This window comes from Chelon labrosus (assembly GCF_963514085.1).
Source record: "Chelon labrosus genome assembly, chromosome: 9".
Taxonomy (NCBI): Eukaryota; Metazoa; Chordata; class Actinopteri; order Mugiliformes; family Mugilidae; genus Chelon; species Chelon labrosus.
Window position 1 is genome coordinate 1,997,593 of NC_140359.1, and position 24,641 is coordinate 2,022,233.

At 39.7% G+C, this 24,641-nt stretch overlaps 1 protein-coding gene across 2 annotated transcripts; it reads left to right on the forward strand.

Annotated features, from left to right (window-relative positions):
* On the forward strand, positions 1 to 24,512 carry jak2b (Janus kinase 2b). Of its 2 annotated transcripts, none has more exons than XM_084550994.1 (24): positions 1 to 578; positions 2,483 to 2,719; positions 3,316 to 3,439; positions 3,596 to 3,713; positions 8,083 to 8,228; positions 8,523 to 8,814; positions 9,929 to 10,048; positions 10,213 to 10,370; positions 11,645 to 11,756; positions 12,421 to 12,607; positions 13,979 to 14,103; positions 14,541 to 14,675; positions 14,929 to 15,016; positions 15,777 to 15,904; positions 16,064 to 16,202; positions 16,556 to 16,707; positions 17,446 to 17,596; positions 18,026 to 18,162; positions 18,497 to 18,686; positions 19,403 to 19,527; positions 19,626 to 19,798; positions 21,473 to 21,590; positions 23,245 to 23,358; positions 23,728 to 24,512. In XM_084550994.1, exons 2-24 carry the CDS (start codon positions 2,497 to 2,499, stop codon positions 23,833 to 23,835), a joined length of 3,363 nt encoding a protein of 1,120 aa, XP_084407120.1. In that variant the 5' UTR covers positions 1 to 578; positions 2,483 to 2,496; the 3' UTR covers positions 23,836 to 24,512. The 2 variants fall into 2 exon arrangements, with proteins under 2 accessions (XP_084407120.1, XP_084407121.1); XM_084550995.1 differs by having other exon boundaries at positions 2,513 to 2,719.
* The last annotated feature ends 129 nt before the right edge of the window (positions 24,513 to 24,641 follow it).

Genomic DNA, 24,641 nt, shown 5'->3' on the forward strand with positions numbered 1-24,641 from the left:
TTAGCATGGTGGGAGAGGCTGGTTTGTTGACTCACTCGGGGCTTCGGCTACGGTGTAGCTGCTGCCGCTGCTGCCACTGGCAAAGTAGCTAGCAAGATTGTCGGAGTTGTTCCAAGAGCTGTTCAGTTGACAATATGTCAATAATGTAGCCCTCGTCGTAGCTGTTGTCACATGCTGCGATACAAGAAGGTGACTGCCTGCAAATGAATTACGTGTCATCGGGCCAGTTTGAGACAAACGCGACGTGGTTTTAGTTAGCATTAGCTTAAGTTACAAGAGTGACAAGATAAACGGCTGAAGTTCCAGCGGAGTGAGATGGGTAACGCCAGGCTGACCAGAGGTAGCGTATGTAGCAAGTTAGCCGGCTGAGAGCGACCTTGGAATATGAATGTAATGTTGAAATGGATTTCGTCCGTAAATGAACGCTTATTTAATCGGGTAGCGGTCTGAAAGAGATCTGTGAGGGCTGGAGCAGCAGTGTCTGACCGGAGCTGTGAAAGTCTCGCTCGTCCTGGCTGCAGCGCTGGCCTACGTAGCTAGCACATAGCTACCTAGCAGCACGTCTGTCATTCACCATAGTAAGTATTTACACTCATTAATAATTCGCTGACAGCTTCACCCACTTCACTTTAATCTTTAAAGGTGTACGACATCAGACCTCTGACGTTCCTTGGTTAAGTTCCTGATATGTAATTGCACACTTGTATTTATGGCACCTAAGCTTAACCTATATATATATTGGTGGGCGTTTGAGCCTGCTAGCCGTAAGTTAATCTATTGAAGCTATAGCTAACCGTGGCACGCAGGATGGCACGGCCTTGATGAGTTTGTTATGCTGCTAAGTTTATCATGTTGGACTTGAAATGACAAGCAATTTGAGAGTTTGTTGTTTTCAAACAGACGGCGGCCTGAAATCACTATTATTTCCGTTTAGTTTCGACTTTTATTCCCGGTTTGAAATTGCTGCTAGGTTTTTCCCAGGTTCAAATATAGAACAAATATTACGCAAGGATCTGAAATACTTTAATACTGATGAAAATCGGACTTGTTGGAATTTAGGAGCCTCAAAGTACAATTACTGACAGGATGTACTGTATTGTTGCCAGGCACTCTTAGGTCAGTGTTTTGCAGTAGAATTTACTAAAGCCACTAATGTGATGGATGTCATATCCTCTTTCTGTGGGAAATATCATAAGATCTAACTGCATTTAGTGCAGTGAGTCTAAACTCATCAACCAGTATAGCACACATGATTAGTTGAGTCGACGTGCAGTTGACTGACAGAAAAGTAAACCACACCAACTTGATTGTCCAACTATTGTTGAAGTACATCCAAAAAATGTGTTTCCACTATTTTCAGTTCCTCAAATGTGAGCATTCGTTCTTTTTTCTTTGTGTGCGTGAGAAATAAAAATCTCTTTGAGTTTTACAATTTCCTTGGGCTTCATTTGGATCCAAGAAATTATTTCTTAGACGACTCATGATTGTCAAATAAATAGGATGACAAATCTTATTCACACCTTTCATCTCTGGTATCTAAATGTTTCCCAGCTTCAAACTGAGGTAGATGTCATTAGGATTTTTTTTTTAAAACTCTGATCAAAGGGAACACGTCATCGTAAAATGAACATCAACAAATCTATGAATTGATCCAAGTGTGAAACCCAGCACAATTAATAGCTTTAGTATTCACAATACCCTTTTCTGTCATTAAGTTGTGCTTACAAAAGAACAGCCTCAGAAACCTGCCCTTAATCTTCAGTTACTCTCAACCTATTACCATCCTTAATTAATACAACTAATTTTTGTTTTGTGACATTTTTAACGTGGTAAAATATATGTTATGAAGTTCTGATATTCATAAGTACCAGTTTTATTTTTACATTAAGATGTGAGGACAGTCCTCTAGTAAGGATGCTTGTGTGTTGGGGAAGGGTTGGGGAAGAAATTCACATATGGACACCCACAATTCCCCTCCCAGATTAATATAATACTGTCTTGGAGGCAAGGATAGTTGGGGAGGGCTGGATAGCAGCTGAAAGTTGTTTTTTTTTTGTTTGTTTTTTACTCATCTGGCTAATTGCAGAATGTAACGATGGTATGTGCAGTTTAAAAAAAACCCTAAGTCTTAACTTAAGTAATTACTGAGAAAACGACATATTTGAAAATAACATGCAGCAGGGATAAAAATGTCAATACTTCCATTACAATGAAACTTCTGACCATGTTTCATAACTCTCACGGAGAGTAGCCTATTTTTAAATTAGATTTACCAATTTTATAACCTTTCTCCAGACAATGGTTCCTCTGTACTGCAGCTTTATGTAATGCTTTTGATAACCGTTTATGCAACAGTTCATACCATGTAACGTTATCATGATATTAAATACATCACACTTTACCCTCCAAAAACAAAACAAATTCATAAAAAATACAATTTATTATTTTTTTTTCTGACATTTTGTTTTTAACATGATTGAAGGACGCGTGTTGTTGATGGTCTCCCTGCCAGCCATGGACACTGTGACTGACACATGCCCCGTCGTGCATCAGAATGGGGCCGCCCATCATGAACCTCCAGACACAAGACCAGCCGCTGCGGTTCTGAGGCTTCATTTCTACCACAGCAGCCAGGGAACAGCCGAATGCAGCTTCCTCAGCTACCCACCTGGGGACTATGTGGCTGAGGAGCTGTGTATAGATGCAGCCAAGGCATGCAGTGAGTACCAAGGCTGTGCAAGCCTGTGTAATGCACCCCTATTTGTGCTCTAACTGGCAGTGTAGGTCCCAAGATAAGGTTATCAAGAGGCCGCAGTGGAACCTGTCAGCAGAAACACTGTTTTTCTTGGTCAAACATCTTTGTGCTTTGTTTGCGGTTATCTTACTTTCCTTACTCTGTTTAGGGATAAACAAAAATATGGTAGCTTTGCTTCGCTTTGTGTTATTTTGTAGAGGTACAATTTATGAGTCAATTAAAGTGTGACTCTACTAATACACAGCAGGGCCATGCAAGGGGGGCGACTAGACTCACCTGCATATTGCTGGAATGCCATGTTATGTGTTTGATTATAAACCAAACACAACTGACATTTTAGACAATCTTTATTGACCTTTTTTTCACCTGTGTTGGTAGTAGAAACAGATCATTTTCATACGTCTTTCCTGGGGCATAGTCCGTTACAATGTGATCTCCTCAGAACTAAATTACACTACTGTAGTGTGTGTGTTCATGTAGTTTGTAAAATGTGCAACATAATGAAATGGAGTGCAAGCTTACAGAGCATAACACGTCTTCTCATTCTTTGCTCTCCGTAGGCATATCGCCTCTCTACTGCAGCCTTTTTGGTCTTTTCCGAGAGCGAGACCACTTGTGGTTCTCACCCAACCACATCTTTCAACTTGATGAGTCGGCTTCTGAAGAAGTGTTTTTCAGAATACGGTAGCATGCATTATTTTGCTCCTGCATTTCCCCCTATGTATCTTTTCCAGATTAAAATGTAAACATCCTTGTTATGCTCTGCATTTTCTTGATTGCCCTTTATGGTTGTAATTTAGTCTTGAGGATTTGTAATGTAGAATGGACCTTTTACCACAGGTACTACTTCCCTGGCTGGTACAGTGGTGGTGCATCCCGGGCTTATCGATATGGGGTCACCAAAGGGACAGAGAGCCCCGTTCTTGATGACTTTGTGATGTCATACCTTTTCTCTCAGGTAAGATCTTCCATGCTTAATAAAAAATAACAACAACAGTTTAACAGAAATGTACCATAGCATCATAATATGCCTTGCTGCCTGGTATTGTAGAGTGGGCATCAGAGCACAAGCAGCTCATATCCTCGAGAAGTTCAGTATTATCAGGTTGACACTTCTACATTTTATTTTCTTTCTTTGTGCTGTAAACACGAGGGGTGCCCAGGGCATGCAAGCAAGTGGAACCAACTGGACAGCTGGCGCTGTGAGTGTGGTGATAGCCCTCATATCAGAGAGAACGCTGCCTCCGTTGCCACTTGCAGTCAGTGTTGCCACTTGCTTCCAAAAACACACATCTTATTGTGTACAAGATGTGTACGCAAAATTAAATCCCCTCTTTTTTATAGGCACTCTCAAAGACTCCTTTTGTGCTGCTGTGGTCCAAAAAATTGTCATCGGTGGCAGCCAACTTCCTGTCCTTGACTAAAACAATTACGTTAGGAAATTTTCTTCATATTGAAAAGGTGCAGTCAGGATGGCAGTAAAGCTAACTGACATGGCAAAGTTGAAACCTTCTCCAGATGTTTCTGGGTTTATTGTGTCAACTGATTTGTGCACAGGGTTTGGGTGGAATTCTCACCATTTTATCACAATATCAGCTAAGATGTGAATGATGATAAAAGCAGCTCTGCATAGTGATTTAGTCTTGAGGATTTGGAAAGTAGAGTGGACACTTTGTCAAAAAGTAGCCTGCAGGGATGAGGCTGGCAATATTTTTTGTTCTTTATGTCAAGTAAAGAAAAGATCCAACCCATTCACATGCTTCTTAGTATCCAAGAAACTAAGCTGAAACGTGGACAACTAGACTTCTTGAGTGTCTACCTTAAACTTGCATGACCAGGGTCTGTACCAAACAGATACTTACTTGTAATTGCAAGAATCTGTTTTGATCCCGTTTCTTTCTTCAGTGACATTATAACATTAATAACTGGATTAAAGCTACACTAAGTCCTCTTAGTTTTTTTTTAATTTGGCATCTCTATTGACTGCTTGAATATTAACCTTGTGTTTTTAGAAGTTTAATGCTGCACTTTTGTATATTTTACCCTTGAATCCATGATTAACCCACTGACAGAGCCCTGCATGCACTCAGAAAGAAGAAATTTGACTGATCACGTTGTATTACACAAGTAAAGCTTAATGCAGGTAACTCAAGCCAGTAATATAACTGGAGCTGAACTCTGCATGAACTCGATGATTATGTTGAATTATGGTTGTGGAAATCTGCCCTGGTGGCTCAGGGAAAGCCTAAAAGGGTGAAGGAAGCACCACCGCAGGGGTCATTTGAGCACATTGTATGTTTGCAGCCATTAAGCCATTACACATGGTGCATTCACAGTGGACAGATGTTGTTTTTACTTTGTGACGGATTGTTGAATTCCTTGTGGTCTAATCAGGAACTGAGCTTCTGTGCTCATGATAAAGAAAGGCTGTTATGACCAGGACAGGAAAGTGTGTCTCTGTATTTGCCTTTGGAGATTAACAAAAACAACTAAACATTTGAAAACGGATCTTGTGAAACTAGATTTAACTTGTTTGTTTATTTTTAAATAAGATGTTCTCTTTTAGAGAGTTGGATGTACCACTGATGTTTCACAGCTAGTGTGCAATGGATCGCAGAACTTGTGGTTCAGATCGGATCATGTTTTCTTTGGTCGTAAGTCAGCAAAAAAGGGAGACTAATATAAATTTCCATGCATTACTTATATGTCTTAAGGAACACTTAAAGCAAGTAACTTTTGTCTGTTTTAAGTGAAAACAACTTCCAACCTGTCCAATGTTTAAATGAAATGAATACCAAGTTGTTGTTTTTCCTAAATGATGCAGGAGGTTTTCAAGTTCTTCCACTCCTCTGCTGCCCATGACTATCACTGTCCACTGCTTTTAACATGCCCTGTTCACACAATTGCTCTTTCTCTATGTTTTCACTGCATCGGTTTAGGGAATTATTAAAGCAGAAGGAGAATTCACTGTTTCACACTATGACAATGGGAATAATCTGCGTTTCACATGTGTGCAGTACCATGTGGCCATTGTACCTATCACAGACTACCTACTGTCCTTTACAGCAGTGGTTCTCAACCTTTTTGGGGTCCTGGACCCCCTGCATATTTTTCAATGTAATAAAATGGATTTTTAGCTAGATTTATAGCTGTAGCTGGTGCAATTAGCTCCTCAGCTATTGTATATGGCTTTTTAGCTTTGGTGACAAGCAAAGTTACCTGATAAGAAGCTTGAAGGGAAGTTGCTGAAGTCTGACTTGCGGCACGCATGTGATTTTGCGCCCCCATGAACTCGGACAATTTTCACGTGAAAAGGTCAGCAGTCTTGGCCACTGATGATTGATGCCTGGTGCTCAGATGCTGCGGCATGTGTTTCATGGTATGGTTTGAAAGTACCTCTCCACATAAAAAACACAGAGGCTGCTCAGGGTCCGAATCAGTTGCTGTAAATTCCAACATGACGTATTCTTCTTTATAAAGTCTCTTTTTGCTGTCTGTTTTCTTTTTCTTTTCCGGTGGCCCAGAGTCTGCTTCGTCCGAAACAAGCGGTCTTTTTTAAAAAAAAAATTTTATTTGAGCCGTCTCTCCATGTTGTCAAGTTGAAACGTCGCCTTCTTCTTTTTCTTCTTCTTCTTCCTCCTTGTGTAATTGTGCTTATCATCTTCTTCATTTGTAACATTTGCTTAATTTCAAGCACTAACCTGAACCTTGCAAGCTAATGAGTTTTACCACATTAGCTTCCTGCAAATATTTCACAATAGAAGCATTATTAAGAAATGAATGGTGTATGCCCACTGAAACGCTAGGGGGCTCATAATTTGAAAAGGATGCGGATCCTGTTAAGTTTGTATTAACAGCATCATGCAGTAACTTTAACAATGCTAACGGGCGCGAGATCTCACACTTGTGAAACAGATGGAAAAAAAGTCATGTTACCCTCTGTAGTTTAGGTAGATAAAGGTCTCAATCACATTTGAATAAAATAATGCCATTTCTATAAATGTCATAGGATCTTTTTTAAAAGATATTTTATTTTCTTGGATCCCTTGCAATTACACCACGGACTACTAGAAGTCCGCAGACCCCTGGTTGAGAATCTGTGCTTTACACCACTCTCTACAGCTGTGCTTGAACTCATGATCCAGGCCTATGCCAAATCAAGACAAAAATCAAATCTTACCTTGTAGTTCTGCTCTGTTGGTAACTTGTTACAGTCAAAACAAAAATTACAACAGGACGCTCATTCATTTGTCAGTTGTGGTAAACAGGCATCCTGCATCATCAGTGCTACAAGGACCTGCTGGGGTAAACAAAATCAAGGTTTGTTGCAGTTACTGCAGACAACTCCTGCTCTAACTAACTTCTTCAAGTTATTTATCTCCTCTCTTGTGGTTGAGAAGCGCTTGAGAAGAGGACACATTAGACGTTGTATATGTATGTTTGTCCTAAATAATGAAGGATAAATGAATCAAGAAGGACAGGAACATTGAGAGGTCATAAGCTGTTTAATAAATAAATTTGAATTGGTTTTGAATCCATCACGGGTCAGACGTCATATAATACTGTTGCCACCCTGCTTTGAATTAACATCATAGCAAGCTATATCTCGGTGTGCTTTGTTGTTTGGTCCATACTAGGTTAACATAACAGTTTTTGGAAAAACGGGAATAATATATTAAGATCAGGGTAGGGTTTTAAAAAATTCCCATTCAAATTTATCTTTAAAAAGAAAGATCTGATATTCATCAATAAAGTCCCTTAATGATTTTTTACATCCCAATATATGCCATTTCCTGCATCCTCTTGTTGGAAAACTTCCTGCTGTCTTGCATCAAGATTAGTTTATGTGTGAGAAAAATCCAAAACATGACAGAAGCTACAACTCTAAGAGCAACGTCAGGTCTCAGAGATGATGCGTGGCAATGTTTTGGATTTAAAAAGTATAATGACAGAGAAGAGCTGGACTAAAGCAAAGTCATATGGTAACATTTTTAATAATTCCGCCTGGTCAGAGGTTCATTTTTATACAACTTCCAACATTAGTTTTGTGAAAATCTCTTTCATAACTAGGCAAAAACAGTTTTGTTGAAATCAGGAGCTTATGAATCAGGATAATTTCGATACAGGAAATCGGTAGCAATACCCAGTCTGAAAGATTCATGCACACACAGTATAGAGAAACATGTTATACTGCAATATATTGGGACGTTGTAGAGACATAAATATGTAGGCCAACAGTGCATGGATCTTTTCCAGCCTGTAGGCATTAAGTGTGGTGAGAGATAATCTGTAATAGTAACAACACTTGTGTTATTCTTTGCGTGCAGTGGAGGAATGACTTTGTGAATGGCTTGGTGAAGATCCCCAACTCCCATGAGACTCAGGAAGAGTGCCTTGGTATGGCTGTACTCGACATGACAAGAACAGCCAAGGAGAGGCAGATGTCACCTCTGGACATCTACCACACTATAAGGTAAGGTTCTCTGAAGTGAGATAATGGTGAAATATCTGATTAAACAATAAATAAACAAAGTCTTCAGCACAAGGGGTATTTCCACACTGTTTTTGATTCTTCGTACTACTATCACAATTTTTAAAACAAACCTTTCTTTGTTGAATTTTCATTTGATTTTTTTGTAATTGCTTTTACTAAATATGTACACGTGAGCAATGTTTATGTTCAACCTCATAATCTGTGCATGTTTTCTTGTTTTATAAATTACATACATGGACTTGTTCATGCAATAATCTGTTCAATCTCTTCCAGCTATAAGTCCTTTCTGCCAAAGGACATGAGAGCTCAGATCCAGGACTGCAATTTCTTGACACGTAAGCGAATCCGCTTTCGCTTCAAGCGCTTCATCCAGCAGTTCAGTCAGTGTCGGACCACAGCCCGGGATCTCAAGCTTAAGTACCTCATCAGCATTGAGTCCCTGGAGAAGGCATTTTATACAGAGACTTTTCAGGTCAAGGACCAGTCCAGCGGACAGCTTGTCATCCTGGTGGCGGCGGACACTGGCATACAGTGGTGTCGAGAAAAACTGAAGGATTCTGAACAGGTTGGTACCATCAAAGCTGTCATTTAATTTCTGCCACACAAGCAGCCTGAACTTTCCAATCGTTGGGAGAAGCTAATGGACCCTTTCATGGGCTATGTTACGAATACGTTGTAGCGGTTAGCTGGAGGCAGAAACCACAGACCAGAATAGGAGGCTACCCTTATCAAAATGACATCTGGCTGTGATGTGGGGTGCCAGAATCGGAGGAGTAAGGTTAATTGCTCCAAACTGAAATTTTATTGTATACCAGCTGCCACGCCGAGTCTAAAAGATCGGAGAAACCTGTGGCTAAACACGATAAAACGAAAGGATTAGACCGAGGAGATAGATACCAGATGTAGGTTACTTACCCAGCCATGCAAGTGGAATTAACTGATCAAGCCATTGGTTCTGTTCACAATAACCCAAGCCTGATGCGTTTTTTTTTTCCAGTCTTGCCACTAGCTAGGCAGAACTTCAACTCACACAACACAAAACTCATCAGTTAAAGCTTTTTAAATTAAGTCTTGTTCATAATTATAGGTATCTAAAGGTTTAAATGTCCTCATTTTCTCTTCAGTGCCAATGCTTGGTTTCTCTAACAAGTTTAAAAATCCAACCGTTGCACAGTAGGTAATCCTGTCAGATCCCCCATCCATTGTGTTACTGTGTATAGGTCGGACAATCTGGTTCCATTGATTAATGTTAACTTTTTCAAGTAACGCTAATGGTCCTGGAGTGTGAGTGACTGTACAGATAAAAAATAACTCTGGTATTCTTTTCCGCCATTGTCAAAACCAAGCCTACACAAGTCAGAGGTAACTAGCGTATACCTATGGATTCTTTGGCTTTGTGTTTACTAATGTAAAATGGATCTATAGGTAGTTCTGTAACAACAAAAAGGGATAAAGATGTCATATAAATTATGTCCCAAAGCATGTGCAATTTTTAAAAAATAATTTCTGCCGAGTTACTTATTATTAATGACTGTATCGACCAGTGCAAAATATATTGTGGTAAAAGTGGTCTGTTGCTCAGAGTCTATATCAGCCTATATCTGAATAAAATAAAACTAAATTTTAAGTGACATTGTTTTGTAATAAAAATGATTTATTTTGTTATGGTGTTTGGCCAGGAGCTGCAGAACTTATGTGACTTCCCTGATGTCACTGACATTAGCATCAAGCAAGCCAGCAAAGAGGGCACTGCAGAGAGCCGGGTGGTCACCATCAACAAGCAAGATGGCAAGAATCTGGTAATTTCACCGATAAACTCTGTCTGTCCTCTCACTGCAGCAAACACAGCTTTTCCACAAAGAAATATGCAGTTTGTTTGGTTTGTAAAATCTTGTCTAAAAGAATCATGATCATGTGTTCTGTGTGGTTTTGTTTTTATTTGTTTATTTGTTTCTATTTCCAGGAGCTGGAGTTCCCCTGTCTGTCTCAAGCCCTCTCTTTTGTGTCCCTCATTGATGGCTACTATCGACTGACCACAGATGCACATCACTACCTTTGTAAAGAAGTGGCTCCTCCGAGGCTTGTTGAGGCCATATCTTCTCATTGCCATGGACCCATTTCGTAAGTGAACAACAACTTTTGTCTCTGAAAAAAGTTGTATATGTGGTTTGATTCTTCTCTTCTCACAAATTTCTTCTTGTGGTAACCAATCCAGGAAGTAAATGTTTTATTGAGAGTGGTAGGTTACAGCCAAGGATCTTCTGGGCAGACTAAGTAATTTTTATCTCTGTTTGAGATTTGTTGTAATCTGAAGAGTAACACCCCAGCAATGGTTTCCAGCAAGTGGGAGGAAGTTTTAACAGACGGAGAGAGACAGAGAGAGAAATGGAGAAGCATCTGTGTAGTCACAGAGTTATCCTGGTTTTCTCTAGTCTTCTGACCTTGCAACTATATGACTCATGTTATGGTGACGGTTTAAAGCAGCTGGTGGAAGTTCCGTGTGTGTGGGATGAAACGGTTAAAATTAAATTAAAAATTGAATAAAGTCTGGATCTTTGGATATAATTTCTTCGAGTTTGGGTCATGCTATGATTACAAGTGTATTTGCTTTACAATTAGTTGAAAGAATGAGGGATTTGGCAGAGGTGGTATTGTCATAGGTACACCTGAAAGTTTTGCTCTCAAAGATGAATAAATCTGATTTGTACATTTTAAAGACTGATACTATGGAGGTGTAGTCGATTGATAACAGCGTGGAGCACCTGTGATGCTGAAGCTTCGGTTTTAAAAGGAATTGTTTAGTTAAACTTGGTCCTGACTCCAGTTTATTTGGATGCTTAACTGACAAGATTTTGACTCTTGAGGCTGTGCAATAATACTGCTTTACTGTTTTACACAGCTGTTCAGTTCAAACGAAGTAGTTCAAGCAAATTATAATAAAATGTTGTTGAAATTAGGCATTTTTATAATCGTCCATGTACTTCAACTGTGGAATTTAATTCATTTTAAGTTTAGCATTTTTTCCTGTTGTAGAACAGATATTCAATTTGCTTTGCTGAGGAATACATTTTGCCCTGATTTAAATGAATTCTGATTCAATTTGTGGACTCACTAAAACTTTCCATAACTGACAAATAACCATTACGCCTTCTTTCCACTTGGGTCCCATAGTTCAAATGTTCAGTAGTAGTAGTAGTAGTAGTCGTAGTAGTAGTAGTAGTAGTTGTTGTTGTAGTTGTTGTTGTTGTTGTTGTTGTAGTAGTAGTAGTTGTTGTTGTTGTTGTTGTTGTTGGTTAAGCCAGAATTTCCAAACTGGTGGCTGGTATGTAAATCCTATCCTGTCATGTCATACTGCATTTTCCTGACTCCACTGCTCGTTGTAATGTTTGTTTCAGAATGGAGTTTGCTGTCAACTGGCTTCAGAAGTGTGGAAACAAGCTGGGGTTGTACATATTGAGATGCAGCCCTAAAGACTTCAACAAATTCTTTCTGACTTTCCCTGTTGAGGTAGGTGTCATTCAGCTGTGGTAGATCGTCACTAAATGGCAATCCCAACATCAAAATCATTTTTATTATTGTACCTTACTGTTGTAGCTACAATTTTTAAACGAAAATTTTGTGTGAACTTATTGTGCTCTGTTAGTGTCTGATAACCATAACAGTTTAAAGTGGGCTCGCTGGCAAACCATTACAAAAGCCTACATGTATATTTATGTTTTTTTAAGAATTTCAAAGAGTTGTTCTCTGTTTAATTAATTGCTGAATTTAAATGTCACAACAAATTAGACTTAGACTGTAGAATGTTGTTTCACTAACGATCACTGATACCCAGCATATACACTGATCGGCAATGACATTAAAACCAGTAAAGTAAATAACATTGACCATCTTGTGACAATACAATGTTTTACTGGGAAACTTTTGGACCTGGCATTTGTGAGGAGGTCCAGTGTTGACATGACCTCCAAATTCCAACTATCTGTGGGATGATCCACAGAGGCCCATCCCCTCAACACATAGGACTCAAAGGCCCCCACTAACAACATGTCCATTATATGATGGAGTCTTGAGTCACGGGGAAGACCTACATAATATTAGGAGGGTGGCCATAATATTATGCCTGATTGGTGTATGTGCTTCCATTTACTGAGCTCCCCTCTCTGTCTGCTAGGTGTATGATTCTGTAGAATACAAGCATTGCCAGATAACCAGGTCTGCCAACGGAGAGTTCAACCTCAGTGGAACCAAAAGAAACTTCAGCAGCCTGCAGGAACTGCTCAGCTGCTACCAAAAGGAAACTGTGCGCTCAGACAGCATCATTTTTCAATTCAGCAAGTGCTGTCCTCCAAAATCCAAAGGTAAAACTAACACAACCTGGATTTCAGGGTTATGTTACGCAAGCTTAGTGTAGACATTAGCACAGCCTGTTTGTGCTCGACTGCACTAATGGTGAACTTCACCAGAAACTTAATAGGAAGAGATTTTCAAAAACATTTTGTGCTGGTAAGTCTGAATGGCACAAATGATGACTGGAATATGGATTATAAGTAGATGCTTATTTGTATATGTATATATGTGTGTGTGTTGGGATTCACAAGCAAGGTAATTGAGCTGTGAGAGTCAGGCTGGTGTGGTGTCTGTGGATGTCAGTAAGGGAACACATCTCATTCCATAGTAGCTTGTTGAGTTTGTTGCTAGTGTATTACATCCACTTACCAAACTAACCATGCTTACTTAGCAGCCTGCTATTGGCAAGTTATCGTTACATCATGGTTTCTGGGCTTTTGTGGTCTTTTCATATACTTTTTTACAAGAGAGTAACATACAGTCAGTCACAGCTGAGCTGACACCAGGCCTCAGTCACCACTGAGTGGTGTGTTAGCCTTGTTTCTGGCTCTTGTTTATCTGACCTGTTGACTTCAACTAGTCTATGTTTAGTCTTAGTTAACATGATTTTTGGTCAGTTTTCCATTTTCCTGTCATTAAGGTTTCAGACAAATTCAAAAAAAGACCTGGCAAAATACATTGAAAATACATTGCCTATCTGTAACTTGCATTCTATAGTCTCACAATTAGTTAGTGCTTATTTGTTGAGATCTTAAAAGCTTGTTGAAGTTTTATTTCAGAAGTGAGTAGGTACTCTTTCATTGCAGAGATGTTTCAGACTCTCTAAAGAAGATATCAGCTTACCTGTACAAGTTAAATATTGTATATTACAACTTGATGCTTATTATTTTCCGTAGTTTACACATTAGCCAATCACTAAGGCTGTGTTCAGACTGCAGGCAAATCCAATTTGTTTCTTAAATCAGATCATTAGGATAGTCTGTGCATTGTGTTTTGCAAGTGATTGGATTGGTGTGCCCAGACATCACCTGCCTATCTGTTTGGGTTGCGGTGGTAATGACGTTGGCATCAGTAACTGTGTAGCTATACTTAAATTGTCTTGTTCTGGTAGGTTCTTTTCAGCTTTGCCTGTACAGATGCTTCTCATCAGAATGTTCTCCATGTTGCCCTTCATAGTGCTCTTACAGTACCAGCATGGATGCTTCTCAGCACTTCTGCCGCTCTAGACATTATGTTGTGTGTGTGAATTGGGACAGAAACGGCAAAGATGAATCACATGTCTCTGTTTCACAAGAATTGATGTAGAAATATAGATTGTGACTGATATAAAATTAAGCAAGTTTGTTCAAAGTAAACTTTTTTTTTTCTCTTTCTACCAACAGAGAAGTCCTGCCTCCTAGTGTGTAGGAGCAACAAAGGCTCAGAAGTGCCTCTCTCCCCGTCACTACATCGACACAACATTAGTCAAATGGTGTTTCACAAGATCAGGAAAGAGGATCTGGAATTTGTAAGCTTAGTTTGCATTTTCAGAGCTATGTCATGTACTTCCTCATACAGCCAGTCATTCTGTATGTGTAATAGATTCAGCCTTATTGTGTTACAGTTATAGAGTGCTATAAGATCTACACTCAGTGGCCAGTTTGTAGGTTATGTACACTACTGAAAAGTGTGTTTTATAGCCCACTGCTATATAACATATAGCAGTGGGCTTGGCTAAATAACATTTATTCCAGTTTAACTGCACCTCAAACTACATCCTCCAAAATTATCATCCAATTGAATCATCTCCTTTCTGATGCTGTTTTAACATGAACCAAACATTAGAACAGTCATGAAGGGTTTATACTATCCATTTTACTAATATGTAAGCCTCTGAATTAATCAAGTTAATCACTCATCAAGGGTTAGAATTTAAGGTTGATGCAATAATGATCTTCCCATCAGATGGAGAGTCTTGGTCAAGGGACATTTACAAAGATCTTCAAAGGGGTCCGGAAGGAGCTCGGAGACTATGGACTTGTGCATCAAACAGAAGTTGTTATGAAAGTCCTGGATCAGTCCCACAGGAATTACTCAGAGGTATGTGTTACTAAAACTATGCAAAAAGAATTCCTGTTTGCATGGACATTGGCAGTTGCATACAAATGTTTGGGCACATCTGTTCTAAGTGCATACTGTATTTTATTGATGGGTGAAATGAAACAAACTGAAGACTACCACTGCAAAAGCAGTGGCTAAAGCATCCTTTGCAATGTCTACATTTATTTTATATAATTCAATTATAATAAACACTTTTTTGTCCAATTAAAACATTTTTTGTCTCTTTCTACAGTCTTTCTTTGAAGCTGCCAGCATGATGAGCCAGTTGTCCCATAAACACCTGATCCTGAACTATGGCGTTTGTGTCTGCGGAGAAGAGAGTAAGTGTGTTTTCGAGCGACATACAGACAGCATGGCATTATGGTCTAATGATGTCGACACTGCACCATGCTTCGCTGTAATCTTGACCAGCCTCTATCGGCCAGAGGCTCAAAGCAGCGATCACAGCATGAGCACGGTGGGACATTCTTAGGAGGATTACAATACCCCGCCCCAGAAACCCTTTGACCTGCATCGCTCTCTCTTGACCTCAGAAGACTTCTGCTAATGCACAGTACACTCTGGACACCTCCCAAGGCTGCACTGCACATGCTTTTACTACATTCTGTCTGAATTATCAGAATTCAGTGGAGATATACAACATGTAACACAACATAGTCGTTTTCCTGTTTATCTCAAGTTGAGGTTGAGAAAACGGTAGTAAACATTCCCATGTTTATTCTACTGTGAGAAATCCATTGCAGAAGTCTCAGAGATGCTACTCTAGGCCAGCATTAGGCAATTTTATAGATAATTACCCAAATTAACCACAACATTTTATTCCTTTTGCATTTCTTGTCTTTCATTTTATTAAAATAAATATGCATACAGTGATCGATGATCTAAAAGGGATCACTGTACCATTGTTTTAAAGAGTGAATGTTTTTTCCAGATTCTGAGCTAGACCTTGAATTCCCCCCTTTGCATCTGGATTTAACTCATTTGCATTATATGGGAGTATGAGATAATTCATGTTTTCAAAATTGTTAAATGATTTTTTGAAGTGTGATTTTTTTTTTTGTTTGTTTGTTTTTTTATCAGACATCATGGTGCAGGAGTATGTGAAATTTGGCTCACTGGACATCTACTTGAAAAAGAACAAGAACTCCATAAACATTCTGTGGAAGCTTGAAGTGGCAAAGCAGCTGGCCTGGGCCATGAACTTCCTGGTATGTATCCACGTTCTGTCAGATTGTATTGACAAGCTGTGTACTTTAGAGCTTGTTCAAAATAATTAAACAGACTTAAAGTTGTAGACGAGAGTAGTGATTGATTGTTTTGATGTTGGTAAGAGATTATACAGTATGTTTTTTTTTCTTTACCTAAAGGAAGAGAAGCATCTTGTCCATGGAAATGTGTGTGCAAAAAATGTTCTTCTGATCAGAGAGGAGGACCGGAGGGCTGGGAATCCTCCCTTCATCAAACTAAGTGACCCTGGCATCAGCATCACTGTCCTGCCCAAAGAAAGTGAGTTTCTGTACTTTGTATGCTCAGGTAAATAGCATTAACCCTCTTTAAACAGCAGAGGGCAGTACGTAGCTGTTTAACATTCTTGAAATTACAACGAGATGATGTGCTTTTACTCCTTTGTGTTGTGCAAAAGCACAAGTAAAATGACAAGAACACTCATGTCCCCTGTTTCCTTATAAAAGAGTAAAATATTTTGCATGGTAAGCTGTAAAATTGTGTGAGATATAGCGTAGGGCTGAAATCAATCAGCATAAATCAGACTGATTTAACTGTAACAATCAACTAGTAAATTAACTGAAAATGAAGGATTTACTATCGGTGTGGCTAAAATGTTTTTTGTTTGTGATCAGTCCTGATTGAGAGGATCCCTTGGGTGGCCCCTGAATGTATCGAGGATGCTGCCAAACTGAGCCTGGCTGCAGACAAGTGGAGCTTTGGCACCACACTGTGGGAAATCTGCAGTGGTGGGGAAAAAGCTTTAGCCACGCTGGACAACTCAAAGGTACCCCCACCCCATAGTAATGACACTCCTTGATGGCAGCAGCCATCCCCAGCAGGATGCAGCCTGACACAGACACACACACAGAAACGGTTTAGGAACAACTAAAAAAAACATGAAGAACAGCACAAGGTGTTGACCTGGCCTCCAAATTCACTAGATCCCAAACTGATCAAGTATCTGTGGGATGATCCACAGAGGCCCCTCCCCTCAACCCATAGGACCCAAAGGCCCCCACTAACGACATTCAGTTGCCAGACAACACAGGACACCCTCAGAAGGCCCATGTCCATTCTCTGATGAGTCACAACTGTTTTGGAGGCACAAGGGAGACCTACACAATATTAGGAAGGTGGTCATAATGGTATGCCTGATTGGTGTACATAATATAGGATGGTGTCACTGCAGTCTGTATTGTGTTATGAGAGGTATAGGTGTGCTGCAGAAGGGAGCCACTTAGTATCTCACAGTTCATCATTCAGAAATAATTGTTGATATAGCTTGGTGTACTTCATCATTGCATTTCAATTCAGTTGTATCACTTAACACTGTCCTTCTGCTCACATGAAGATACATGGGTGGGCATATAGGCATATTTTTTCTACAATGTCCTTATTAAGAAATTTGCCCTACTTGGAAACTTACCTGATACCTGTCTCTTGGCATCAACAGTAGGTTGTTGTAGATATAAGGGTTTTTTATACCCTCATATATACATTTAACGTCAATTTTGTGTCCCAGAAAATGCTGTTCTACGAGGATCACCACCAGCTCCCTGCACCAAAGTGGACCGAGCTGGCCAATCTGATTACCAGCTGCATGGACTATGAGCCCACATTCAGGCCGACATTTCGCGCAGTTATCCGTGACCTCCACAGCCTCTTCACACCAGGTTGGTGTCTACCCCTCACCAGACAAATCAGCCTTAATGGTATCTCAACAGGATCAGGAATCTGGGTCACACTGGTGTGGAATCTCAAATGTTGTCAGTCAAATCCTGTCTTGAGTATACTTGGTATTTTCTGAAACATGTCACTGGCTTCTGTTTTTAAGGGGGGTATCAGCTGGTTCTGGGAATGTGGTGGTTAGAGAATATTTTCCTTCTGGAGGTTATCAATTCCTTTTATTTGTGCTTAACACATTATTAGCTTAGTTCAGGGACTAGAGTCCACAGGGCTGAAGAGACGTAAGGATCCATTTTTTCATGTCTTAAAATGTTGAAACAAAGTAACTGTCATTCTTTCAGGAGATGTTCAGTCATCTTGGTAGATTTAGATTTACATAATTTCAGAGATGTCATCATTTCTGTTTGTGTTCACAGACTATGAGTTGATCGTGGACAGTGACATCCTGCCAAACAGGACAGCGGGCTGTGGCTGGACAACTGGAGGTTTTGAGAGTCAGGAGCCAGCTCAGTTTGAAGAGAGACACCTCATATTCTTACAGCAGCTGGGCAAGGTATTAAGTTTTTATCAATATGGTGTTTCCACCGCTAGATGCTATCTGTAATGCCAGGAGTGAGTGTTTTTAATGAGCATTTTCTTGTCGGTGTGTGTGCGAGGGTAAGTTTTTGAAGCACATGTGTTTTCAGTTTAATTGATTAGATCTTTCATCTGAGGTTACTTTGTGGATTTATATCTAGATTTATTTATTAATTTAGATGCTAACATTATATCAGTGTCCTTCAGAACCTCACGCCAGTCTGTATCTCACTGTTTTTTGTTTGCAAGGAAGTGACACATTAAGATATAATGTCAAACTGTGATGTAAAATGGCGGAACTTCTCTTTAAGGGAAACTTTGGCAGTGTGGAGATGTGTCGATATGACCCACTTCAGGACAACACAGGAGAGGTTGTGGCTGTGAAGAAACTCCAGCACAGCACGGCAGAGCACATACGAGACTTTGAACGGGAGATTGAGATCCTAAAGTCTCTCCAGCATGAGAACATTGTCAAGTACAAGGGTGTTTGTTACAGTGCAGGTACTTCCCATTACCATGTCGTTCGTTTTCTTTTAGCAACTGGATCTTTTGCAACCAAGCACACTACCTGAGTTTAAATTTTCATTGGTTAACTACCTGCAACTAACAAGAGAAGTCTGCTTTGTACATCAGAATGTCTTTTTCAGTTGTTCTTACCCCTTATCTTCCTGGTATTCTCCTAGATCACGTGAGCACTGTCAGCTGAATGAAGTACAATAATACATAAAAAAATAATTAAAAAAATGCCGTCAAGCCAATTTAAGAGTAATTTAACAGTTCTGCTGAGACATGCATTATAAAACTATACGACAGAAATCCATCTCAGTTCTGTAAAGTATTTCCACACTGCAGACAAGTTTGGTCATGTTCTGCAATGTTTTGGTTTTGTAGATATATTTCAAGCAGTTTTTCACCACACTGTACCACTCTGATTTAATATCAGCATACCAAGTTAAACCAAATTTAGTTTGCCAGGAATATACAAATATATAAAACATGTCCAGGTACTCTAAGACATCTTTCTACAAATGACCATTGTATGCCGTTATTATTTAGTGTTAACGAACATCCCCAAATTTGGTTTAATTTCATCTATCCACAGTTAACTATAAACAAAGCCAAGATCATTCTGGTATTCAGGTATCCCTTAGGGAGGCTAAAACTTATAAGGCTGCCATGTGCAGGTGGGCATTTAGTTCCATTTTTGCTCCCTTCAGGTCGGCGAAATCTCCGTCTCATCATGGAATATCTTCCCTTTGGAAGTCTGCGAGATTACCTGATGAAAAACAAGGAGAGGATCGACCACAAGAAGCTTGTGCATTACACCTCTCAGATCTGCAAGGTACTGCAGCCTGCCAAGTTTATTCTACGCTTTTCTGGAGCTGCCGACCACCCGAGCTAGTGACAGATATTTTTGTGTTTTTCTCTGTGTTTGCACAGGGTATGGAGTACCTGTCAAGTAAGCGGTACATCCACAGAGACCTAGCAACACGAAATATCCTTGTGGAGAGTGAGCTGAGAGTGAAGATCGGGGATTTCGGCCTCACCAAGGTTCTACCTCAGGACAAAGAGTACTACATGGTCAAAGAGCCGGGAGAGAGCCCCATATTCTGGTCAGTCGTGCTATTATATACTGTTGGTTTCAGATAATGAGACAAATGTACAGTGTTCCCTCGCCACTTTGCGGTTCACTTTTCGCGGACTAGCTACTTCGCGGGTTTTTAATTCATACATATCTAACTTTATATCGCGGAAATTTCGCTATTTTGCGGGAAAATACGGGCAATAAAATCGCATCATCCTCCGCATACACCAAGAGTTCAGCATCTCGCCTTGTCCATTTCACCTCGTGATCTTGCTGCGCGTAGTGTTTCTGTGCGTTGTGTGAACTTTCGGTAACAGTGTTGCCGTTACTTGAACCTTGAACCTTGAACTTATTTTAAAGCCCTACGATGCCTCCCTTGTTGTTAAAATTATTACATATATTTTTTTTGTTGTTAAAATTATTACGTACGAATTGTAGCAACCCTGCAGTAATGTTCTTGTTATAATGTTTAAGTTATGTGACTTCTGACTGTCTGTGAATGTGTATGGTACGGGCAGGTATGTGGCTGGATGAGAAAGCGAGGGGGCGGGGTGAGGTGAGGTGAGGAAGAGAGAGTCCTGTTTGTTTAGGGGGTATGAGTGAGGAGCAGAGGAAGAACGGAGAACTGTCAGATAAGTTAACTGTCGTTGTTGTTTTTTTGGCGAAGTTACGGCCGACAGTAACTATTACGGTTCATGTAATAAAAGAAAGGTTTGCGACCAACTCCTCGTCATCCTTTTAACATCCGGTCGGACGCCACAGTATGTTCAAGAGTGTAGAAAGTGTTTATAAGAGTATGGAAATGGTTAATAAGAGTGCAGGAAGGGTTTATAAAGGTTTAAAATACATATACAACAGTATAATTAATAAAATAAATACATATAAAACAGTATAAATAATAAAATAAATATGTGGTCGCTACTTTGCGGATTCTCTTTTCGCGGGGGAGTCTGGAACGTAACCCCCGTGATAGACGGGGGAATACTGTACATATGTATACAAAGTCCAGGCTTCTGACTGCTCTGAACACAACATTTATTTGTACTTTTGAGATGAGCTGATGTTATCTCATCATAGATTTCTATATACAGTCATATGCTAGAGTCACAGGACTCACACAAAGACTAACTACAGTCTTCTTGTTAAATGTATGTACAAAAGTGTCTATACAATAACTATTTAGCATTTAATGCATTTAATCTCTTAATGAGTCATATTTACCAGTGAGAGATGTCCTGCTGTAACCTCAGACATGTCTGGATGGATCTGTTATGTTGCCGTTTCCAGTCAAGAATGATTAATAGTGTTACTTAGAAGGTTTACACAATAAGATGGTACTCGCGAGGAAAGGCTTCTGCTAAGCCTGTTAGTCACAATAAAGTGTTCTAGACTGCATAAGGACCAATATAAGATAAATGTTTACTGTTAATCTACTGCAAAGCTGTTCTAGTAGAATCCCAGAATAAAAATGCAGAGCTAGAAAGAAGAACAATAGGTAAAGCGATTTTGCTTGTTAGTCAGTCCTCTGTTAAAAAAATATTTAATTGTTTTTTTATTATAATTTATATATATTTTTGCTATGATATTGGTTTGGAATTCAAAGTTTGATACCTGTCCTAGTGTTGAGGTTGTCTTGCAAATTCACAAGCAGTTTAGAGAAACAGAAGTGGAACAGTCAGTCACATGGTGTGGTTTTTCGTAGGTATGCCCCTGAGTCATTGACTGAGAGCAAGTTCTCTGTGGCGTCAGATGTCTGGAGCTTTGGAGTGGTGCTCTATGAGCTCTTCACCCACAGTGACAAGAACTGCAGCCCTCCTGCAGTAAGTGGACAAACACACCAACACAAACTGACTTCACTCTTTAACTGCATTACATTTTGATTACATTTCTAAAGAATTCATAACATTTTTTTAAAGAACTGTTCATTTACAGTTACTCACCAATGACTTGTGTGCATCTTGAATGCAGGCCTTCATTTTTTCACAACTTTGAACCTGCTTTGTTTGCATCCATGTTTATTAGCGATAATTCATTTCTTCTTTCCTTCTGTCTTTGTTGGGCATTGCTACCTTATTTTTTTCTGTAAATACATCAACTCCGTAGTGCCACTAACTCACTCCAAAGATTGCTTCTAAGCTTGATATGTACTGTATGTCTGTGGTAAAGGGCAACATTGTACTGTAACCAGACCTAAAACATCTTTCCTGCCTTGAACCCTCATTCAGTGGTTCCTGTTCTTTAAAAAGAACAAAGTGAAATTTAAACCCTGACAACAGTTAGGTGATTACTGGACTGCTTCAGAGGAAAAGACCATTTTGCACCCATTTATCTGAACCATCATACCTCAGTGTGCACGAGGGGTTGTTCAGACGAGTCGGTTTGTCGACTTCACTGCTGTCCTTTGACGCTTTAAGTATAATCTCGACTAGTCGCCAAACACGTGACAATAACAACATTGACCTCTCTGAGAAGACAGGTTAGGAGCCCAGTGGTTTGTTGCAACAAACTAGCAGCGGTTCAACAAGTGTGTGGACATACTTTGCCAAAGATGGAGTCCATACTACCATGACATGCAAAATATTTAAGTCAGTCCTGAAATATATACAACAAAGGTTCTACTGCAATGCATACTCATCTGAAAAGGCATCCGCTAACGCTAACAGAGTAATGGTCCAAATCTCCGCGACAGCAGTCAATTAACAACTTCACTCAACAACAAGGGTACTGCAAATCAACAATTTGCTAGTGAATCTCATTGTCAAGGTTATTAGACCTTTAACTGCAGTGCACGGAAAAGACTGCATTTTTTTTTTTTTTTTTTTTATTACCCGACCACACTATTCCATCCTACAACATGTTGTGGAGTACTATTACACTGATGGTTCCGATTTATATAGGCCACACATATCTGCAGCACATAGTACGTAGCACATGAGCTGTCTGTTTTCACTGCATGTATTCAGGTCACAAATATAGATTTCATTGTTGCAAAACATTACTTTCTACTGTGTTTTTATTAGTGGCGCCATCAGTGTCGGTTTCAACTTGACTTTCATCACACAATAGTCAACTTGAAAAACATCTGAAGTTGTGCAACCCCTAGTATATTTACATAAATGCATTCTGTAAATTTCTCCAGCGGTACTCAATATATTCTGACCAGTTGGTTTAGCTGATGTGACTGACTGCCATGTTGTAGTTTGCCATGATCACAGTAACAACATTACTCTGCACGTTTGAATTTGTTTTTCAATTCAGTGCAATTCACTTTTTTGTATCTAGTATCTAGACGCTTTACAGAAAGTAGAAACCCACAGAGCAAGGCAACGGTGGTAGTAATTATCCCAATAAAAGCAGATCATTAAGTTCATAAAGTAGTTTAGATTTAAAAATCGTTTTATCTGGAAGCATTTTCCTGCTATCTTGATTCCACCATATCTGTTTGGCTCATATGCTTTCTTCTTCTCTTCTCAGGTTTTTATGTCCATGATGGGGAATGACAAGGAGGGGCAGTTAATTGTCTATCACCTCATTGAGCTCCTTAAATCAGGCAGCAGGCTTCCTCAACCCCTGGGGTGTCCTACAGAGGTAGGAACTAACTGTTATGATTTTTATTTTTATTCTGTGTTAGCTTTTATTTTTGTGTACACAGCAATGTTGAACATTTTAACTGAGGTGACAAACTTGTTAACAGTTTCTTATTAACACATACTGCACTACCCGGGGGGAGATGCTCTAACCAATAGGGAGATCTGCTTTCGGAAGCAATAGGCAGAACACAACACAAGCACAACACTGTTTGAGACTTGCGAAAATATTTCCCATTCGTTATGAGACCATGGCAGAGCAAATTAGACCCTGACGGGCCACCATAATATTAACAATGTATGGGAAACCCTGTGATTTTCTTTTAAGTGTTTTGTTTAAAACCATTGATTCTCTCCATCTTCTTCTCAGATACATGAGATCATGGAGGAATGCTGGGACAAAGACCCTGGCTTGCGCCCTTCGTTCAAGGAGCTGGCACTGCGCGTCGACCTGTTCAGGGACAGTAAGGAGTTCTGAAATCACCCAAAGTGCCCTGCTCCAGCCAAGACGCTCTAAATATCGTTGCCCTCTTTGTGGCAAAGGGCCAAAGTCAGGTCCTTCTCCCACTGGATGCCAGCATGTGGTAACTCTGTAACTGGAAGAGTGGTGGTTCAGAACGAGGACCTGCTCAAAGACTACTGCCAAGGTGCCTTTAAGCAAGGCACTCAACCCTCATTTTCAATAGTGAAGAGGCTAAGTGGCCATTGGTGGGACTTTTGAAGGTGATGTTGAAAAAGAGTGAATGTGTTTGGTCAAAGTTTTAAATAGACTTTACAGAGACTGGGACTATACTGTTGCCAGACCTAAAGCTACAGATGCTTGTGGTGAATGAGTGAGTGAGTGAAAGTATGTTTGTGTGTTGTGTCTGTACAAACAGCTAGCGGGACTAGCTCTTGCCATCCCCTTGTCTCAACAAGAGTGACGGACTAATGGAGTGTTTTCTATGTGTGTATATAACCTACAATATATTTGTGTACATATGTCCAGAAAATTTTATAATTTTATAAAATGAAAATATAGTAAATACAGTATTTGAACTGCCAGCAAGATGCCATTGTAAATGAAGTCCACACTAAGGTGATTTCTAAAATCTGTTATGTTTTATGTCTTCAATGTGAGAGGTGGTGTGAACATTAAAGACAGGTTTAATTCAAGAGCATATCTGTTGAGAAAGTTCTTGTGATCCATTGCTTTTAAACTTGATATCCATTCTGACTCCATCACGACCCATTCTACAGCGGCATACTAAACAACAACCGTGAAGAAGCAAAATAGTGTTTGAA

Coding starts and splice junctions, on each gene's coding strand:
- jak2b (XM_084550994.1), top strand. CDS start 2,497: ATGGTCTCCCTGCCAGCCATGGACACTGTGACTGACACATGCCCCGTC. Junction 10,371..11,644: donor CATTGCCATGGACCCATTTC/GTAAGTGAACAA, acceptor TGTTTGTTTCAG/AATGGAGTTTGCTGTCAACT. Junction 18,163..18,496: donor TCTTACAGCAGCTGGGCAAG/GTATTAAGTTTT, acceptor CTTCTCTTTAAG/GGAAACTTTGGCAGTGTGGA.